Here is an 18,373-nt window from a genome sequence, read left to right as displayed (position 1 = left end):
TTGGGCACATGACCCGGCTTCCCTGGTTGCCGCCTCCATTTCCTTCCTGTGAAGTGGGGGGCATAGCGTATCTCCCTCCGTGTGGTGGGAAGTCAGGGGTCGGGGTGGGCAGTGCCAGCGTGAGGCCCCCGGCATGAGGTGCAGTGGTGTCGCCGTGCCCTGCCCCTTGGGCTTCCAGCCCAGCAGCTCCACGCTGCCCTGCTCACACGCTAAATACAAGACCATACATGGTCACAGAAGAGCCTGGGCTACCTCTGACCCTCTGGGCCAGTCCCGGGGCTCTGGTTGGGGCCAACATCACAGCTCTGGGCCCCAGGAGAGGGACTTGACCGGCTATAGTGATGACACAGAGAGACTCCCTGCCTGTCCCACTGTTCTGTTCTGAGAAGGGAGTGTTTGCGAATGTCCTGGCCTGGGCCAACCCCACCCTGTGGGGGATGTTCTCTGGGCAGCAATCAGACTCCCTGTAGCTGAATCCAGGTCAGTGTCCGAGAGCCCCGGGCCTGGGGGACGCTGGTCCCTGCCCCCTGCACGCTGGCTGACAAAGTGAGGCCCACAGAAGCGGGGGCCTGGCAGGGCTGCTCCCCAAAGGGCCCTGGTCTTGCCTGGAATCAAGTGGGCATTGGACGTGACCCTGGAGCCAGCCACATTCCTGGTGCCGTGGGCAGTCTGGAATGCCCCGGGTGTGGAATTGTCCCCGCCCACCCTATTATCCCCATCTGAGCCTGTCCACTGGGCAGGGGAGCGCCCTGGGGCCAGGTGAAGGAGCCCCAGAGACGCCATTTCTGCTGCCTGAGCACCACGGGGTCAGTGGCCTTCCTGCCAGTGAGGCCTCCTGGGCTCTCGGTGCCTACCGTGAGGGCAGTGGTGCGGCCTCCTTGGTTGCTCTGGCGACCGAGACAGGGATGGGTGTAAGAGGCGCTGGGCACAGGGGACGCCCGTGGGCAGCGGCAGGCCTGGCGGGATGAGGGATCGCCAGCACAGCGGGTCCCTGGCCGGCTGGTGGGGACACAGAGCAGGGGACCCCGCCTGCCGCCGCCTCGCTGGGCCGCGCGTGCCCTGTGGGCTCCGGCCTCACACCCATCTCCTCCGGCCCGCAGTTGAGCAAGATGTCGGTGAAGGAGGGCGCGCAGCGCAAGTGGGCGGTGCTGAAGGAGAAGCTGGGGCCGCAGGACTCGGACCCCACGGAGGCCAACCTGGAGAGCGCCGAGCCCGAGCTCTGCATCCGGCTGCTACAGGTGCCCTCCGTGGTCAACTACTCGGGGCTGCGCAAGCGGCTGGAGCGCAGCGACGGCGGCTGGATGGTGCAGTTCCTGGAGCAGAGTGGCCTGGACCTGCTGCTGGAGGCCCTGGCACGCCTGTCGGGCCGCGGCGTGGCCCGCATCGCCGACGCCCTGCTGCAGCTCACATGTGTCAGCTGCGTGCGCGCCGTCATGAACTCCCAGGAGGGCATCCAGTACATTCTCAGCAACCAGGCCTACGTGCGCCAACTCTCCCTGGGTGAGGCCCGGGCGGGCGCGCGTGGGTGGGGGTGGGGGCGGGCCGGCCAGCAGGCAGGGGGGCTTCCTGGAGGGGGAGCCAGTTTCCCTGTCTGCCCACGTCTGAAGCCAGGACACTGCAGCCGTGATCCTCCGCCAGCCGCACCTAGTCGCCCGCTCTGCTCTGACTTCCCCTGCGTTTCCGCCCAGCCCGGTGCTCGTCCAGGCTCTGCCCTAGCCCGAGGCTTCTCTGCCCTTGAGGCCCCCGTCCACACCGTGGCAGTCGGAATCACCTGGATCAGAAACACATGTCCATCTGAGGGGCCCCCCTTCCACCCTGCCTGGTTTCGAGCTCCTCGGCCTCAGCCAGAGCTCAGCTCCTCAGGTCTGGGCCCTGCTGCAGGCATCATTCTCCACCCCCACCCCCACCTCTGCACTGGCCTCCTGAGGGGGCGCCTCCCCCACTCAGGCTGCGGGGCCCACGTGTTCCTGCCGAGTCCTGCTCACCCTCCGAGCTCAAGCTCACTGTCACCTCTTTTAGGGAGTCTTCTAGAAGTCTGTGGCCAGACTTGGTCCCCAACCTGGGGGAGACCCCAGGTGGCCCTTGGTGGACAGTAGTCACTGCACGCTCCGCCCTCCAGGCTGGGCTGCTCCCACTGATGTGTGGGGCTCCAGGGTGGGCAGACCTGTGTGGGCAAGTGAACCAGAGACCGCCCAGCTGTTGCCGTCTGCGAAGTCCTTTGTGCTTTAGTCTCAGAGGGGTCGGCCAAGAGACACCCCCAGAACTTCCCCAGCTCCGGGAATGCGGTGGGAAGCAGGGGCCCATGGGGACAAGGAGCAAACACGGTTGCTCTACATTTGGAGAAAACCTGGGCTCAGCGCTGGGAGGGTGCCGGTGTGGGCCTTGAGCCCAGAGCCCACAGAGAGCCCCCAACTTAGAACTGAGGGCCATCGGGGATAGAACCCCAGTGATTGCGGCTGCGCCAGGCTCCACACCCCTTCCAGGGGTCCTGGGGGTGGCCAGCATGTCCAGAGACCAGTGCCTGATGTGGGTGGTGGGCCCTGGTCTCTGCCAGCCCAGCAGGTTGGCAGCTGCAGTGTGGGAACCCGGGCTGGCAGCGGGTGCAGGCTGGGGGAGGGCAGGACTGGGAGGAGGGGGGCCCGAGCCCTTCTGAGAGGCCCCTACCCCCGGCAGCTCTGGACACGTCCAATGTGATGGTCAAGAAGCAGGTGTTTGAGCTGCTGGCCGCCCTGTGCATCTACTCGCCGGAGGGCCACGCCCTGACCCTGGATGCCCTGGACCATTACAAGGTGAGCCACGCGTGGCGGGGGCCTGGCCGGAGCCCGGGGGCACGCTGACCCCTGCCCCCGTCCCACCCCCCCAGACGGTGTGCGGCCAGCAATACCGCTTCAGCGTCATCATGAGTGAGCTCTCGGACAGTGACAACGTGCCCTACGTGGCCACCCTGCTCAGCGTGGTCAACGCCATCATCCTTGGCCCTGAGGACGTCCGCGCCCGCGCCCAGCTGCGCAGCGAGTTCATCGGTAACCTTGACCTCCGCGCTGGGCCCTGGCTACCCGGTCTGCGCTGCCCGCTTCTGGGGCGATGCCCCTCGCCCTTCTCCAGACCCCAGGGACGGGCTCTGCTTGGGCCTGGGAAGCCTCCTGCCCTCCCACTCCCTTCGGTAAACGCAGGGCCTCAGGACCCCTGGACAGTAGCGCTGGAGGGCTCTCGGCGTAAGGCTGCCGCGTGGAAGCGGGCAGGCTGGCTGACGTCCGGGCCTGGCCCTGATGGCTGTGGCGTGACTACTCACCGGGCACCACCCTGTGTCCAGTGCGGTCTTCCCAGAGCCCCATGGCTCCAGCGACCCGAGGGAGCGGGTTCCCCTCCTGCCCCACAAGCTCGGGGAGAGGGCGGAGGGGAAGGTGTCCCACGTGGCCGTGACTCGCCTGTCCCTTCCCAGGGCTGCAGCTGCTGGAAGTCCTGACGCGGCTGCGGTGAGTGCCCACGCCCCTCCCCCTGGCTCCCGAGCAGCACCTCCAGGCGGGCAGGGAGGCGGCTTCCCAGAGGAGCCCCGACAGGCCCACCCGTCCTGGGCCAGGCCCAGTGAGGACCCAGCCTGCCATCCCTAGCTGGACAGGCCATTCTGCGGAATTTCCCCCAGCAGCCAGCAGCTGCCCCAGAACCAGGGTCCCCAGGTTTAATACAGGACGCCTGGTTAAACTGGAGTGTACCCAGGCCGTTTTGTCAGTGTGTGTCCCAGCTATCACACAGGACACGCTTACACTGTTTATCAGTCGACGTTTAAAGAACCCCGTGTAGCTGAGAACCCCATCCTGGTCCTTCCCAGGACCTCGCTCCCCCAAGGGGAGGGGGGGGCCACCCCACGAGGAGGCTCCTACCCGATGTGACTGGTGCTGAGCTGGCCTCAGCGGAGAGAGGCCTGCTGGATGCGAGGACCAGTCAGGGCTGGCCTTGGTGTGCACAGCATCCCAGCTCAGGCCGGCGCCGAGGCTCGGCGGGCCCCTCAGAGGCCTTGGTGACCCCCTGCCCTCCGCCCTGCGCCCCATGCAGCACAGCCGCACCGTCTCTCCCTGCGAGTGTGAGAACTCATGCTTCCTGTCCCAAGGGGTGTGGAGCTGACCGGAGAAGCCCACCCAACAGGCCACAGCGCCCCCCACCCCCTCTGTGGCAGCCACAGGCCCTGCTCAGGGTGGTCTGCGTGTCTGTCCAGGGAGGGGGCAGCTGGAGGGGGGCAGCCAGCTGAACTCCCCGGCCCCCTGCCCACCACCCACCCCAGAGACCTGGAGGACGGGGACCTGCTGATCCAGCTCGAGGCCTTCAGGGAGGCCAAGGCCGAGGACGAGGAGGAGCTGCTGCGGGCCTTCGGTGGCATCGACATCAACAGCCACCAGGAGGTCTTCTCCGCCCTCTTCCACAAGGTGCGCACGCTGGGCAGCGCCTCCCAGGACTCTGGGGAGGGGCCCAGGGCTCGAAAGTGGCTGCGTGTTCTGCCCCGGTCACACCCCGTCCTGCTGGGCCTCAGGCGGCTCCGGAGTCACCCCCTGAGCCCAGAGGGGTGAGGGACCCAGCAGGACAACGTGGCTGTGTAGTCCTGGGCCTAGCAGACCGGCCACTGTGGGGTGGTCCAAGGGGACGTTGGGACGAGTGAGAGACTGAGACGGAGCTGAGTTCTAACCCAGCCCAGGCCCCGTCTTCAATAAACCCGGTGGCTCTCAGCCAGGGGCCGAGGTCCGCAGGGGCGTCCAGAAGCAGCTGGAGACATGGGCTGTCACCCTGGGCAGGGGTGCTTCCAGTGGGCGGGGACGGGGGTGCTGCTAACACCCCATGGGGCACGGGCAGCCCCCACACGGTAACCCGGCCCCTGATGCCACCAGTGTGCCCATCGGGGAGCCCTAACTCAGGCTCATTACCAGGGCTCCCCTTGTAGCTCAGTTGGTAAGGACTCTGCCTGCAGTGCAGAAGACTTGGGTTGGGCAACCCACTCCAGTATTCTTGCCTGGGAAATGCCCATGGACAGAGGAGCCTGGCAGGGGCTACAGTCCGTGGGGTTGCAGAGAGCTGGACACGACCAGCACTGGGGGCGTGGGGTGGTGACGGGTGGACACTCGCGGGGAGGCAGGTGGTCGGCCCGGGAGGTGACGGCCGCTGACCTGCTCTCCTCGCCCACCGCGCCCAGGTGAGCTGCTCCCCGGCATCCGTCCACCTGCTGTCCGTGCTGCAGGGCCTCCTGCACCTGGAGCCCAGCCTCCGCTCCAGCCAGCTGCTCTGGGAGGCCCTGGAGAGCCTGGTGAACCGGGCGGTGCTCCTGGCCACTGACGGTGAGCGGGCGGGGCGGGCGGGCTGGCCGAGGAGCACCGTGCCCGCAGCCCCAGTCTGCATCCGCCTCACCTACCCCAGCCTGGTGGGCAGACACGGGGTTCTCGGCCTGCGGGTGGAAGAGGCCAGCCTCAGCCCCTGCCACCCGTGCTGACCCCGGACCTCCCCACCCCAGCCCAGGAGTGCACCCTGGAGGAGATGGTTGAACGCCTCCTGTCCATCAAGGGGCGGCCCCGCCCCCGCTCCCTGGACAAGGCCCACAAGAGCACCCAGGCCGACCTTGGCCAGAGCCAAAGGGGCAGCTCCCTGCAAAACTCTGGTGCCCCGACGGCAGGCCTGGGGGGCCAGCACCGAGCCGCGACCCTCGCAAGCCCGCTCGTCCCCAGCGTCCAGGGCGAGTGCAGGACGGAACCACAGCCAACAGCCCCGGAGCAGCTGGAGCGCCCCCCGCCGGCGCCCCCCCTCCCTGGCCCTGCGACTGCACCCCTTCCCCCGCCACCACCCCCACCACCACCCCCGCCCTTGCCTAGCCTGGGGGCTGCATCCTTCTCACCCCCGCTGCCCCCGCCACCCCCACTGCCGAGCTCTGCTGGGACCATACCGCCCCCACCGCCCCTCCCAGGCCTGGGGGGCCCGCCCCCACCGCCGCCCCCACCGCCCCTCACGGGCCTGGGGGGCCCGCCCCCACCGCCGCCCCTGCCCGGCATCCCCGGGCCCCCTGCCACAGGCGGTGTGGAGGAGATCATCGTGGCCCAGGTGGATGGCGGCCTGGGCTCAGCCTGGGTCCCCCGCCACCGGCGTGTGAACCCTCCCGCTGTGCGCATGAAGAAGCTGAACTGGCAGAAGCTGCCCTCCAGTGTGGCCCGCGGTGAGGCCCGGCTCCCAGGTCCCCTCCCGGGGCAGGAGACGGGGACAGGTCAGGGGTGGCCCCTTGGGCCCCTGTGCTCCCACAGGGCCCCTGTAGGCTGGCGTGTCTCTGCTGCTGGGCCCCTGCGTGCACCCTAGGGGCTGGGCGTGCTGACCTGAGAGAAGGTCAAAGCCAAGGGTGGCTGGAGGCCAGGTCGCCGGCCAGCCTGGGCACCCGCACGCCCATGCCCAACATGGCATCAGCTGGAGGGCTTCTTTGGCTGGGCATTTATTAAGTGCCTGCTGTATGCTTGCCCTGGGCTGGGCCCCAGGCAGGGCCCCCCTGCCAGCCCTCCAGCCTGTACCACCTGCCCCAGGACTTCAGGGTCAGGCTGAGCCTGACTGGCGGCCCCTCCCCCGCAGAACGCAGCTCCATGTGGGCGACGCTGAGCAGCCCTGACGCTGAGGTGGTGGAGCCCGACTTCTCCAGCATTGAGCGGCTGTTCTCCTTCCCCACGGCCAAACCCAAGGAGCAGGCGGTGGCCCCGGCCAGGAAGGAGCCCAAGGAGGTAGGGATGGGGCCGGGGCTCGGACAGGGCTCCGTGGCCGCCCTCCAGGTACTGACGGGCTGGGGGTGTTTTGCAGATCACTTTTCTGGACTCCAAAAAGAGCCTGAACCTCAACATCTTCCTGAAGCAGTTTAAATGGTGAGCTTCCAGGATCTCATGCCTGGATCAGACGCCTAGCCTCTGCCGTGGCCCGTCTTGGGCTCAGCAGTGCCCTCTGCAGGCCGCCCTGGGACGTGCACATCCCATCCCTGGGACTGGAGACAGTCGGATAATAGCGGCAAACGATCCCTGCTGGGGGTCCTGGAGACCACCAGTCCAGCCTCCTTGGGGAATATGAGACCCAGAGAGTGGCAGGGATCCCCTAAAGCCACAGACCGTGGTGGCCATGCCGGGCCGAGGACCTGGCCCTGCCTCCCTGCCCTGAGTGCTTCCTTGCGGCAGGTGCCCTGCCCGGGAGCTCACTGGTTACCACTGAGCCTTCACCCTGTGTCCTGAGCAGCCCCCTGGAAGGAGGAGGCAGGGGGCACTCGGGCACCTGGGGAGTACGTCATTCAGCTGCAACCTGGACAGGTGGCCTGCGTTCTCTGTGTCTCTGGCCCTGCGACTTCCTAGGTGGAGGGAGAAAGCCTGCTGTGACTGGCACGGGGCTGTGGGCCCAGGGCCGTCCCAGGCGGCCGAGGGCCGTGGCTCGTGCCATCCTCGGCCACCCCCACCCTCTTGCCCCTCCAGCTCCAACGAGGAGGTCACCGCCATGATCCGGGCAGGGGACAGCACCAAGTTCGACGTGGAGGTCCTCAAGCAGCTCCTCAAGCTCCTTCCGGAGAAGCACGAGGTGAGTAAGCAAGTGGGGGCGACAGGTGAACCCCTCCATGCAGAGCTGCGCCTGTGAGGAGGCTGCAGTGAGCACATGTGGGCGCCTCCTGCAGATCGAGAACCTGCGCTCCTTCACGGAGGACCGGGCCAGGCTCGCCAGCGCCGACCAGTTCTACCTCCTCATGCTGGGCATCCCCTGGTGAGCCGGCAGCCCCGGGGGCAAGGGTGCGGGTTGAAGGCAGGAATTGGGCCTGGACCCAGAGCAGAGAGCGGGGCTGTGCAGACCCCCGCCTGGGTTTCTGTGAAGGGTAGGGGCCGACATCTCTGGTGCAGCCCCCAGCCAAGGGGCCCTGTGGGGTCCAGGCCTTCCTCCAGGCCAGGGACATCATGGGGATGGGCAGTGGGCAGGTCTCCGTGGCCTCCTGCAGGCTGGCCCAGGCCCTCTTGTGTGACCTCTTTGCTCTAGGAGGGGACTGTCCCACAGAGGGCAACTGCCCTTGTCCTTGGCATCTGGGGGCTTGTCCAAAGCGCCCTTGCTGGCCCTCCCAGTCCTGCTGGATCTCATCTGGGGCCTGGCCCAGGAATGTGCATGTTGAACCAAGCCAGGCCATGAGACCCCCAGTAGCTCCGAGCTGAGAGGACCCTGCGGGCCCCAGGCAGGTGGATGGGGGCCCCTGGAGCCTGAACTCCTGCTCTGCCGCCCCAGCTACCAGCTTCGGATCGAGTGCATGCTGCTGTGCGAGGGCACGGCTGTCGTGCTGGACATGGTACGGCCCAAGGCCCAGCTGCTGCTCGCCGCCTGTGAGAGTGAGTGTGAACGCGGGGCTGGGCGGGCTGGCCCCGGAGGGCACCTGTGCATGCCGAGCTTCCCCTCCCCACGGACCACCTCCCGGTCCTGAGGTCCGTGCCATGCATGCATAGTCTCATGTGGGCACGTACACACTATCACACACACCCATACACATGCATACACATGCTCTCGCATATATATGCATTCACACACACACACGTGCATGCGCTTAGAAGCACCCACACACTCTCACATATGTGCACATGCACATGGTCTCGCACACTTGCACACATGCAGACATGTGCATGCACAGTCTTACACGTGCACGCTCACATGCACACGTGTGCACATCCACATGCATGCATGTGTGCATACATGTGCTCACACAGATGCACATATGCATATACACATGTGCATACGCTCCCACACATGTACACATGCTTTTGCACACATGCAGACACGTGCATGCACACACTCACGTGAACACGCCCTCACACACATGTACATATGTGCCGGTGTGTACATACATGTGCTGTCACACATACACAGGTGCACATGCTTTCACACACACGTGCGCGTGCATACCACTTTCCCTGAGCAAGGAGCCAGGGAGTCACCACAGCCACGTGGCAGGGACATGGACGAGCCTGGCCGCCAAGGCGTGACCCAGTTCTGCTGGGCCTGCACTCGGGGATGTCCCTGTCACCTCCACCACAGAGCCGAGAGCCAAGGCCGCCGCAGGTCCCAGAAGGTCCCCTCAGCGTCCTCGCGCACAGAACGGGCAGTGGGGTTCAGGGAGCACTGCTGTTGGCATGCCCCAAGCTTCCTGGGGTCGGGGCTCCACCACTATGCCCCTCCTTCGTGCCCCGCACCCCTGTCCCACCCTGAGCGGAGCCTGGGGGCCAGGCCAGGGGGAGGCATGAAGGGGCCTTGTCCCGCAGGCCTGCTCACCAGTCACCGGCTGCCCGTCTTCTGCCAGCTGATCCTGAAAATCGGGAACTTCCTCAACTACGTGAGTGGATGGCACCCAGCCCACCCCTGCTCCCAGACCCCCGTCCCCGCCCCTCCACCAGGCCGAGAGACTCCCTCCCCGCCCTCCCCTCGCAGGGCAGCCACACCGGGGACGCCGACGGCTTCAAGATGAGCACGCTGCTGAAGCTCACAGAGACCAAGTCCCAGCAGAGCCGGGTCACACTGCTGCACCACGTGCTGGAGGTACCGGGAGGGGGTCTCCCCGGGCGCAGCACACGGGTCCCCGCCCAGCCCCCCGGGCCTCCCCTTTGCAGCGCTGCCCCGCCCTGCAGCCCGCACCCACTCTGACCAGCCCCCATCCCACCCCAACCCCAGGAGAGCAAAACCGTGAGAATCGCAGTCAGGCCCAAGGGAGGCCCTGGAGGCTCAAGGTGCCGGGGTTTTCCCGAGGGACGTGAACCAGAACTGCCGAGGGTGGGGCTTGCAGGGAAGCCTTGGGTTTGTGGCCTCAGTGGGCCTCACTGGACACATCGTGCTGCAGGAAGTGGAGGAGAGCCACCCCGACCTCCTGCAGCTACCCCAGGACCTGGAGCTGCCCGCCCGAGCCGCAGGGTAGGTGCCTCCCCTCCCCCGCCCACACCCTGGGCAGCGTGGCCAGGCTCAACCAGGCTGCTCCCGTGCTGGGGCACCACCCTGGAGCCTGGATCTGTTGCCTGACAGTCATCCCACTTTGGGACAGGACCTTGTGTCCACTGTGGCCTGTCCCTGTGTGACCAAGGAGGAAGGGGAGTGACCTGGCCACGGTCACACCAGGGGCTGTCTAGCACAGCCTCCTCACAAGGCTGACTTTCATGACATGTCCATGCTGCCCCCATTGTACAGGCAGGGAAGCTGAGGCCCCGGGAAGTAGGGTCAGGTCTGTGGGATCACATAGCCCAGGGGCGGCTCTGGGAGGGCAGGGTCCACCCTCAGCACTGGCCGGCCCGGCTCCATGCCACCATGGAAGGTTCTCTGGTCCTGGGGAGACTGAGCCTTGCAGAGAGTCAGGCAAGGAGGACAGGCTGAGCCGCCAGAGTCACTGTCCTGACACCACCAGCCCAGCACCTTCTCAGGTGGGCGTTTGACCCCACACTGCTCAGCCCATCCTAGAGCTCTGACGTGCCTCTGGCAGCCAGTGTGCTGTTGGGGGCCACTGTCCCTGAGGGTGTGCCGTCCGGGGGCCCCGCTGTCCTAGCAAGGCTGGACGGCAGCTTTCGACTGATCCAGCGGGCCCTCTGGCGCCTTCAGGATCAACCTTGAGGCCATCCACTCGGAGTCCAGCACCAACATGAAGAAGCTCCTGGAGATGGAACGGAAGGTGTCCTCCTCCATCCCAGAGGTGCAGGAGCAGTACAGCCGCCGCCTCCAGGCAAGCGCTGGGCGGACACAGCCCTTTCCAGGGTTGGGGTGTCTGCCGGGCCTGGGGTCTGTAAGGTGGGAGCCCAAGCCGGGCAGGTGAGCGTGGGGAGGAGAGAGCTAGAGCGAGGGCCCCAGGAGAACAGCCCCTATTCCTGGCCCCCAGGCGGTTTCCGCAGCTGAGGGGTCTCGCCTGATGTTGGGCTGAAGGGCTCAGCCCCCCGGCCCTCAGAACCCCGGCGACCACTGCTTGCAGAGCCTGTGCTGGTGGCCATCCTGCTGTGGCCGCACCTAGCGCTCCAGAGGCTCCAGCGCAGGCATCTCCTGTGACAGTGGGTGGGGCCCTGACCCCGCCCCTTGACCCTCTGCAGGCCCTGACCCCGCCCCTGACCCCTCCCACCACAAGGCCCTGACCCCGCCCCCCCTTCCCCCACAGGCTAGCATCACGGACTCGCAGGCGCTGGAGGAGGTGTTCCAGGCCATCGAGCAGAAGCAGTTGGAGCTGGCCAGCTACCTGTGCGAGGACGCCCAGCAGCTGTCCCTGGAGGACACGCTCAGCACCATGAAGACCTTCCGGGACCTCTTCCTCCGCGCCCTGAAGGTGGGTGGGAGGATGTGTGGTGGGTTTGCGGCCCCTGCTGTCCCCGAGCAGGGCAGGCGGAATTGGGGTGCCAGAGGCCTGGGGTCACGGGCTACGTCCATCCCTCAGGAGAACAAGGACCGGAAGGAACAGGCGGCCAAGGCTGAGAGGAGGAAGCAGCAGCTGGCGGAGGAGGAGGCCCGCAGGCCGCGGGGCGAGGGCGGGAAGGCCGGTGAGGCGAGCTGGGGAACGGGGGGGGCGGGGGGCTAGGGACCACCCAGTCTGGGCTGTGGCCTTTCCTCCCTCCTCGGTCGAAGTAGCACCATCCCTCCCTCGCGGGGGCTCTGGGGACCCTGAGCAGGGTCCCTGAGGGTCTCTGGGCTCCTCAGCCAGGAGGGGAGGCGGGAAGCAGGAAGAGGTGTGTGTCATCGACGCCCTGCTGGCTGACATCAGGAAGGGCTTCCAGCTGCGTAAGACCGCCCGTGGCCGAGGGGACACAGAGGCGGCCAGCAGGACAGCCGCCACAGACCCCCCGAGGAACGAGGCACCTGGTGAGACCCTCTACCACCTCCCTGTCACCCTTCTCTTCCCACCATCCTTGCAGCCTAGCGCCTCCCTTCCTCCAGCAAGCCCTCCTTGATTGCACAGGAGAGCCCGCCCCTCTCCCCTGTTGCCCTGAGATAAGGCACACCTCACCCCCGTGATCCTTGCACACATCTCTGCTGCAGCAGAGGGTTCCCTGGATGCTGTGACAGCCGTTCGTTCAGTCCCCAGGAGGGCGGGAGAGCTGGGCCAATGGGCTGGTTGACACATGCCCTGGGGCTCAGAGGGGCTCTGAGGTGGCTGAGGGAGGCAGGATGAGGCCCTGGGGTGGGACCCTCCACTCCTGGGCAGGCTGCCTTGGGGGCTCTGGGGGCAGCGGTGACATATGTCATCGCCATGGGCCTGGTGTGCCCTGATCCCCCACAATGGCTATAGACCGTGGACACCAGGGCCCAGGCCTGCCCTGTGGAAACCCACTAGACCACCAGGGAAGGCTTCCCAGGGAGGGGGCTTCGCAGGACCGGTGGTATTGACCTGAGATGTCCTGAGCAGGGCCCTGGGGATTGGGATCACTTGGGGTGGGGCCCACACCCCTGCGCCCTCCACTGATGAGTACTTCATCCACAGCCACCACCAAGGACCCCGTGAGAGGTACCAGCCCCCCAACCTCTGAGCCTGGTCTGGACACTGCAGCCGGCAGGGAGCCCCGGGGCTGGGACCTCGCGGATGCTGCTCCCAACAGCTTCCAGCCCACTGGAGACTCATCAGAGACAGGTGGCCCTGGGGCCCTGGAGAGGCGCTCTTCCTGGTACACAGATGCCAGTGATTTCCTGCCCACAGAGGACCCCCAGGGCCCCCAGCCCCCTGCAGGGGCCTGGCCAGTGGTACTGGGAGATGCTCAAGCACTGAAGCCCCTCGACTTCTCCAGCGACAAGCCCCCCAAAGCCGTGGGTCTGAGCCAAGACACTGAGGAGCCCGCGGCCCCGCTGGGGGCCCGCCAGGCCGAGGCCGACAGCACAGGTGAGGGCCCGGAGGACGCAGCTGCCCACGGCCGCCACGCTGGCCTCCCCGCTGCGGGCCCTGACGAGGACGAGGAAGGGGAGCTCACGGCCCCGGACTCCGCGCTGGACACCTCCCTGGACAGGTCCTTCTCCGAGGACACCGTGACCGACTCGTCGGGGTCTAGCACCCTCCCCAGGGCTCAGGGCCGGACGTCGAAGGGCACAGGCAAACGAAGGAAGAAGCGGCCCTCCAGGAACCAGGAAGGTAACTCAGGCCCCCTATCCCTCCCCGTCCTGCGGAGCAGGGGTACCGGGCGGGCGAGTCAGCAGGGCTGGGGGCATCGACACATGGTCCGAGCTCGTCCGTTCCCCGCCGGGGCCCTGAGCCTCCCCGCCGAGGCCGGCTGCTGCCCCCGGGAGTGAGCGGTTCCCCGGCCCTCTGGGTCCTGCCACAAAGGAGACAGGAGCGCCTCTGCACCGGGAGGGCGGCAGCTGCACCTCTAACCCACTACCTCTGCCTGGTGATGCCAGCTCCAGCTGGGCGTGGCGGGGGCGTGGGGCACGGCTGCGCTTCGGCTCAGTGTCCATGCAGCCCCAGCCCCGACTCTGAGTCCAGGGTCGCTCGTGAGGGACGAACTGTTGAGCGCGTTTCTTTTATTTGGAAGCAGAGGTTGCCCCCGAACCTGACGATAATAAAACAAAAAGGCTCTGTGTGATCCAGTGAGGTAGGTGCCCGCCTGGCGCTCAGCACTAACGGTGGCGGTAGGGGCAGGCCCGCGCCAGCCCTCCTGAACTAACCCGCTTCCCCCAGCCCTCCCCGGGACCCTCCTGGCGCCCGGCTTCCCCTCCTGCCCTCTCAGAGCCTCGCTTAGCTGTGTCTCTTGTCTCTTCCTGGGGCAGCTGCAGTCTCAGAGCCTCTGCTGCCTTGCAGACGGGTGAACGGGGCTCCAGGGCCCTGAGGGTGGAAGCGAGGTCCTCCTGCCTGAGTGTCTGGCTCACTCCCACCCCCAAGGCGTCCCCTTTCCCTGAGTCTGTCCTCAGGGCACCCTCCTCTGGCCCTGGTGCGAGCCACACGCATCCCCAGGGAGCCAGCGAGGGACAGCGAAGACCCCAGGGGCCACTGCCAGGGACAGGCAGGCTGCCCCCCCTGCAGGGGGTGCTCAGGCCTCCTCTTTCTAGGGGAGAGGAGACCTAGGGAGAGGGTCTGTAGGTGCCTCCCAGGACCCCTGGAAGGGGGTGGGACAGTCGGGGTCTTGGACGAGGCTCACAGGTGTGACCAGAGCAACGGGCCTAGGTCCTCGCCGCGCCCCGGCCTGGGCTGTGGACCGTGACCGGATGCGGGGACTGGGAGCCCTGCGGGGTCAGGAGCTGCACGAGGGGTCCTGGTTCACCATGCACCTCCCCCCGCTGGACTTGAGGCGTGGTCCAGCAGGTGCTGGAGGCCAGGGCAGGGATGCGGTCCGGGGCAGCTCTGACCCCTGTTTCTCCTCACTGCCGGGCCCAGCTTTCCCTCTGCTCCAGGGTTCGCCCCTGGGGGGTTCCGAGCTGGGCTCTGCACTCTGACAGCCGCCTTCACTTTACAGGAGCCCTGCACGTCCCTCGAGGCCAGGATCTAGCCTTGCAGCCCCAGCTGCTGGCCCTGTGTGTGGGGGACCTCGGGGGGGCGCGGTCTGTGGGCCTGGGGACAGCAGCCACACCGAAGACCACTGACCCCAGTGTGGGGTCTGAGCTCCCTCGAGCTCCCCCGCCCCCACCCAGCCCCTGTGGGCCCTTCATCCCCGGGTTAGGAGGGGAGGAAGGGCCTCTCCTCTTTATCTCCCCAGCTTTTTGTTTGGAAAAAAACCTCAACTTGAAGGAAAATTTGCGAGGAGGTCCCAGTGAACACCATCAATTCTTCACCTTGAAATTTCAAAAACATGCAAAATATAGGAAAACTGCTAACATCTGCTTCCTTCCCCCACTACACCCCCTCCCCACGCAACTTCACAGACAAATTTGAATCGTCAGGACACCCCACCCCTGCGCTCATCCCTGGTCCCCAGGTCAGGGCTGTCCCCCCCACATACCTGGACGGTGAGCCGGCCTCCCCTGCGGCCCCTCGTCCCAGGGCAGCCCCGTGTCTCCGTCTGCCCATTGGGGCCGTTGCTTTGCTTTTCTGGACCGAGGTCCTGCTGGGACCGCACACCCAGTCCCCCGTCTTGTGTGACGCTGTAGACACAAGTCACTTTGGGGGCATCCTGTTCGTCCCCCGCCGGGCCCAGATTGTGTCGAGGGCAGGACCCACACCCAGTGACGGGAGCCCTCCCCAGAGCCCCAGCTGCCCCGTGCTCCGTGGCATGGACGCCAAGTGCAAGGTCGGCTGGTGGTTTTGGCGGACCCTCCGCTGCCTGAGTGGGGCTTTCACTCTGGGACGAGTGGGCAGCCGGTGGGTGAGGCCGGGGGACGACCCTCGGTCTGCACTTGGGCCTCTGTTGCATCCTTCCTCCCACAAGCTTCCCTGCTGCCCTCTCCCTGCTGGGCGGTGTCGGGGACAGTGCTCCCGTGCCCGCGGGATGAGTGGCATCAGGCCGCCTCCTTGGGTCCTTTCTTAAGCACAGCCCCGCCCCCTCCATCGGCCGGGCCCTCCTGCCAGTCCCTCGTGGGGCGGGAGCCCCGGACCGGCCGCTTCTGCCCCGGTTGTCTTCATCGTGTCTCTTGCGGGCACCGGTGCCCACGCCCCATGCTGCCTGGCTCCGAGGTGGCCGTGAGGGCAGGGCCTTTGGGGGGAACAGCCAGGCAAGGGCCCCCGGACTCGAGAGCGTGGAGGGCACTGGGTGCACAGGGGCCCGGCAGGGGGGCAGGAGCCGGAATTGGGGGTGGGGGGTGCTGGTGCGCTGAGGATGGAGCAGAAAGACCGCAGGAGGCCCCCACCGAGGGGCTGGTGGGGAAGTGACCGAGGGAGCCCCAGGGAGAGCCGACAACAGCGGGGCCAGAGTGTGGACGGGTGGGACTCGGGGAAGGAGTGCCGCGGAGACCCCGCCCGCCCGTCTCAGAGGCGAGAAGCCAGCCTGGTGACACTGGGCCGGACGGGTGGACAGGAGCCAGCCTGCTGGGAGTCCCCAGGCTCCTGCCGCCTGGGTGAGCCTCGCTGCTCCAGAGAAAGGGCCTGTGGTCAGAGTGGACCTCGGGACACGCAGTGCTGCCCACTGGGCAAGGGTGACAAGCGGACGGCAGGGCCTGGGGACTCAGGTGGGCACCGTGCCGCGGCCCCTGGCCAGGCTGCCCTGACCACCTCCTCTCCTCTCCCCACAGGCCTCAGGCCCAGGTCCAGAGCCAAGTGAGAGGACCCGCAGCAGGGCTGCCGGACGAGTTGCTGGGCGGGGGCCCTCCCGGGCCAGGCTGGGGCCAGCCCCTGGGAAACCCAAACTCCGTGCCTTACCCGGTCCGCGCCACGGCCTCTCGGAGCCTCGGGCTGTCGAGGCCAGGACCCCCACGGGCACTGGGGCCCGGCCTCCCTGGCCTGCCTGCACGCCCCTGCCCTCGTGGTCTGCTTTCTAAATGCCCGACCCCAACCCCACACCGCATGTACCATGGCCCCCACCCAGCCACCTGGGGGGCGGGGTCAGGTGGCTGTGTCCAGGGCACCCCGAGCTTGTGACCTGGCTCCCAGATTCCGCTGAGGACAGGCCCTCACAGACCTCCCCCCGAAGCGACGGAGCCAGGGGGGACTGGAGCTGCCGCGCCACCGCTCTGCCCCCAGCTTATTCAGTTGGGCTGGAGCCGTTGTTTTTAACTGAAGTGGGATGATTTATGGGTTTCTACTGTTTTGTGTGGCCGAGTTGGGGATAGGTAGGTGGGTGAGAAGACCCAAGGCCTTCGGGTAGAGGCAGGCTGTCTGGCCGTGCACAGGAGGGCTAGGGTTCCTCTACTCAGCAGAGGGGGAACCCTGTGGAGTCGGCACCCATCCTCATACCTCCAGCCCTGAGGTGGGGAGGGGGCTGCCCTTGGGGTCTCTTGTCAACAAGATACCCGGTCTGCAGCTGCTGCCCCCTTCTCTGAACAGCGCTGGGCCGAGGGGAGGCCAGGATCCAGGCCAAGGGGCCAGAGGGGCTGCCATCTCTCCTCACTGTGGGCCCCTTGCACTGGCCCCACCCTCTGTGTGTGCTAACGAGACTGGAGAAACTTTGGCCAATAAAGAACAAGGCTAGCCCAGCAGGGACTATGATGTGTTTACAAGTCATGGGTGAATGTGGTGTGGTCACAACGGCTGTGATGATGTGGGTGGATGGATTGATGATGGACAGATGGGTGGGTGGATGGATTGATGATGGACAGATGGGTGGGTGGATGGATGATGGACAGATGGGTGGGTGGGTGGCTGTGTTAGCAGGAAGGTGGCTGTGTGGATAGCTGGATCGGGGGGTGGATCCCTAGGGGCCCTCCCTGCCCCCACAGAGACCTGGGAGAGAGGCAGGGCAGACGGTAAGCAGACGCCAGCACCACGGGGTGAGACACAGGTAGCTCCATGGGGCCGTAACTTACACGTGTAAACGTTCCCCGCTGTAAGTGTGTGTAACGCAGCTGCCTTTTCAGCAGATTCACAAGGTCGTGCAGTCGTCACGATCTCCTGTTGGAATATTTCCGTCCTCCCCCTGAAGCTCCTGCGCTGCCCCTCCCTGCAGCCCCAGCAGCCACCGCACTGCCTTCTGTTGCTATGAGTTGACCTTCCGTAGATGTTTCACTTGAGTGGAATCAGACGGCACATGGCCTTCTATAGTGGGCTCACTTCACCTAGCGTGACCTGGAGACTCAGCTGTGCGGAGTGTGTCAGGACCCCTTTCTTTCACGTGTCTGAGGGGCGTTCTGGTCTACAGACAGACCACATTCTGTCCGTCCATTCTCCTGCCCGTGGACACTCGGGCAGTCTCCATGCGAGGCTCTGGGAGTCTCCATGCGAGGCTCTGGGAGCCACGCCGCTGTGACAGTCTGTGTTCTGCACGTCCGTCTTCATTGTTCAGGGACAGATTCCTAGGACAAGAATGGCTGGGTCACATGCCAAGTTTTATATTCAACTTTTTAAGAAACTGCCAAACTGTGTTCCAAAGCGTCTGCCCCAGTGTTCATTCCTGCTGGTGCCCTGTTTCAGATTCAGAGGTGTGTGTCCTGGGGCACCGTGTGCGGTGTGGAGTGAGGTCACACAGGGGGCCCCCCAAGCCCCGAGCCTTGTGCTGCCCCCACTTTGGGGACAGGCCTGCTGCCTGCAGGGCTTCTGGGGGTAGTGTTCTAATTCCGGCTGGGCCGTGTGACTGGCCCAGCCCCAGCTGCAGGGCTTGGACAGGGCTGTTTATAGAAAAGCCCAACTCCCCCCACCCCCAGGCATGCTGGCTATTTATAGACCGGGGCCTGGGGGAGCGGGCGCCTCAGCCAGCACCTGGCTCTGCGGAGCCTGTCTGAACTCCCATGGCACTCCCTTGGCCTCCCCAGGCCTCCATCTCACACCTGCTGGCCCGGAGCCCCGGGTCTCCCCCAGGCAGGGCTCTGGGCCAGCAGTGCCCGCGTGGGCCCT

The 18,373-nt window shown here is 66.3% G+C and overlaps 1 protein-coding gene across 10 annotated transcripts in view; it reads left to right on the top strand.

The window, feature by feature from the left end:
• Positions 1-17,022, top strand: part of INF2 (inverted formin 2) — a 28,091-nt gene extending 11,069 nt beyond the window's left edge. For 2 of the 10 annotated variants that reach the window (XM_081550803.1, XM_081550800.1), the window contains exons 2-23: positions 1,101-1,500; positions 2,674-2,789; positions 2,864-3,023; positions 3,443-3,476; positions 4,280-4,421; positions 5,180-5,321; positions 5,495-6,187; positions 6,589-6,734; positions 6,811-6,872; positions 7,464-7,566; positions 7,661-7,746; positions 8,254-8,354; positions 9,279-9,349; positions 9,445-9,552; positions 9,851-9,921; positions 10,597-10,717; positions 11,141-11,305; positions 11,414-11,516; positions 11,674-11,835; positions 12,455-13,093; positions 13,497-13,553; positions 16,120-17,022. In XM_081550803.1, coding sequence (XP_081406929.1) covers positions 1,110-1,500; positions 2,674-2,789; positions 2,864-3,023; positions 3,443-3,476; positions 4,280-4,421; positions 5,180-5,321; positions 5,495-6,187; positions 6,589-6,734; positions 6,811-6,872; positions 7,464-7,566; positions 7,661-7,746; positions 8,254-8,354; positions 9,279-9,349; positions 9,445-9,552; positions 9,851-9,921; positions 10,597-10,717; positions 11,141-11,305; positions 11,414-11,516; positions 11,674-11,835; positions 12,455-13,093; positions 13,497-13,552 — 3,672 coding nt within the window. In that variant the 5' untranslated portion in view covers positions 1,101-1,109 and the 3' untranslated portion in view covers position 13,553; positions 16,120-17,022. Of the gene's footprint in view, positions 1-1,100; positions 1,501-2,673; positions 2,790-2,863; positions 3,046-3,442; positions 3,477-4,053; positions 4,422-5,179; positions 5,322-5,494; positions 6,188-6,588; positions 6,735-6,810; positions 6,873-7,463; positions 7,567-7,660; positions 7,747-8,253; positions 8,355-9,278; positions 9,350-9,444; positions 9,553-9,850; positions 9,922-10,596; positions 10,718-11,140; positions 11,306-11,413; positions 11,517-11,673; positions 11,836-12,454; positions 13,094-13,496; positions 13,554-16,119 lie in introns of those variants that run through there. The other 8 variants (XM_081550802.1, XM_081550798.1, XM_081550805.1 and 5 more) reach the window with 6 other exon arrangements.
• Positions 17,023-18,373: the final 1,351 nt, after the last annotated feature.

The sequence above is a fragment of the Giraffa tippelskirchi genome, chromosome 12 (genome assembly GCF_054371585.1).
Source record: "Giraffa tippelskirchi isolate mGirTip1 chromosome 12, T2T-mGirTip1v1.2.pri, whole genome shotgun sequence".
NCBI classification, from domain to species: Eukaryota; Metazoa; Chordata; class Mammalia; order Artiodactyla; family Giraffidae; genus Giraffa; species Giraffa tippelskirchi.
This window is presented reverse-complemented; position numbering and strand designations above follow the sequence as displayed.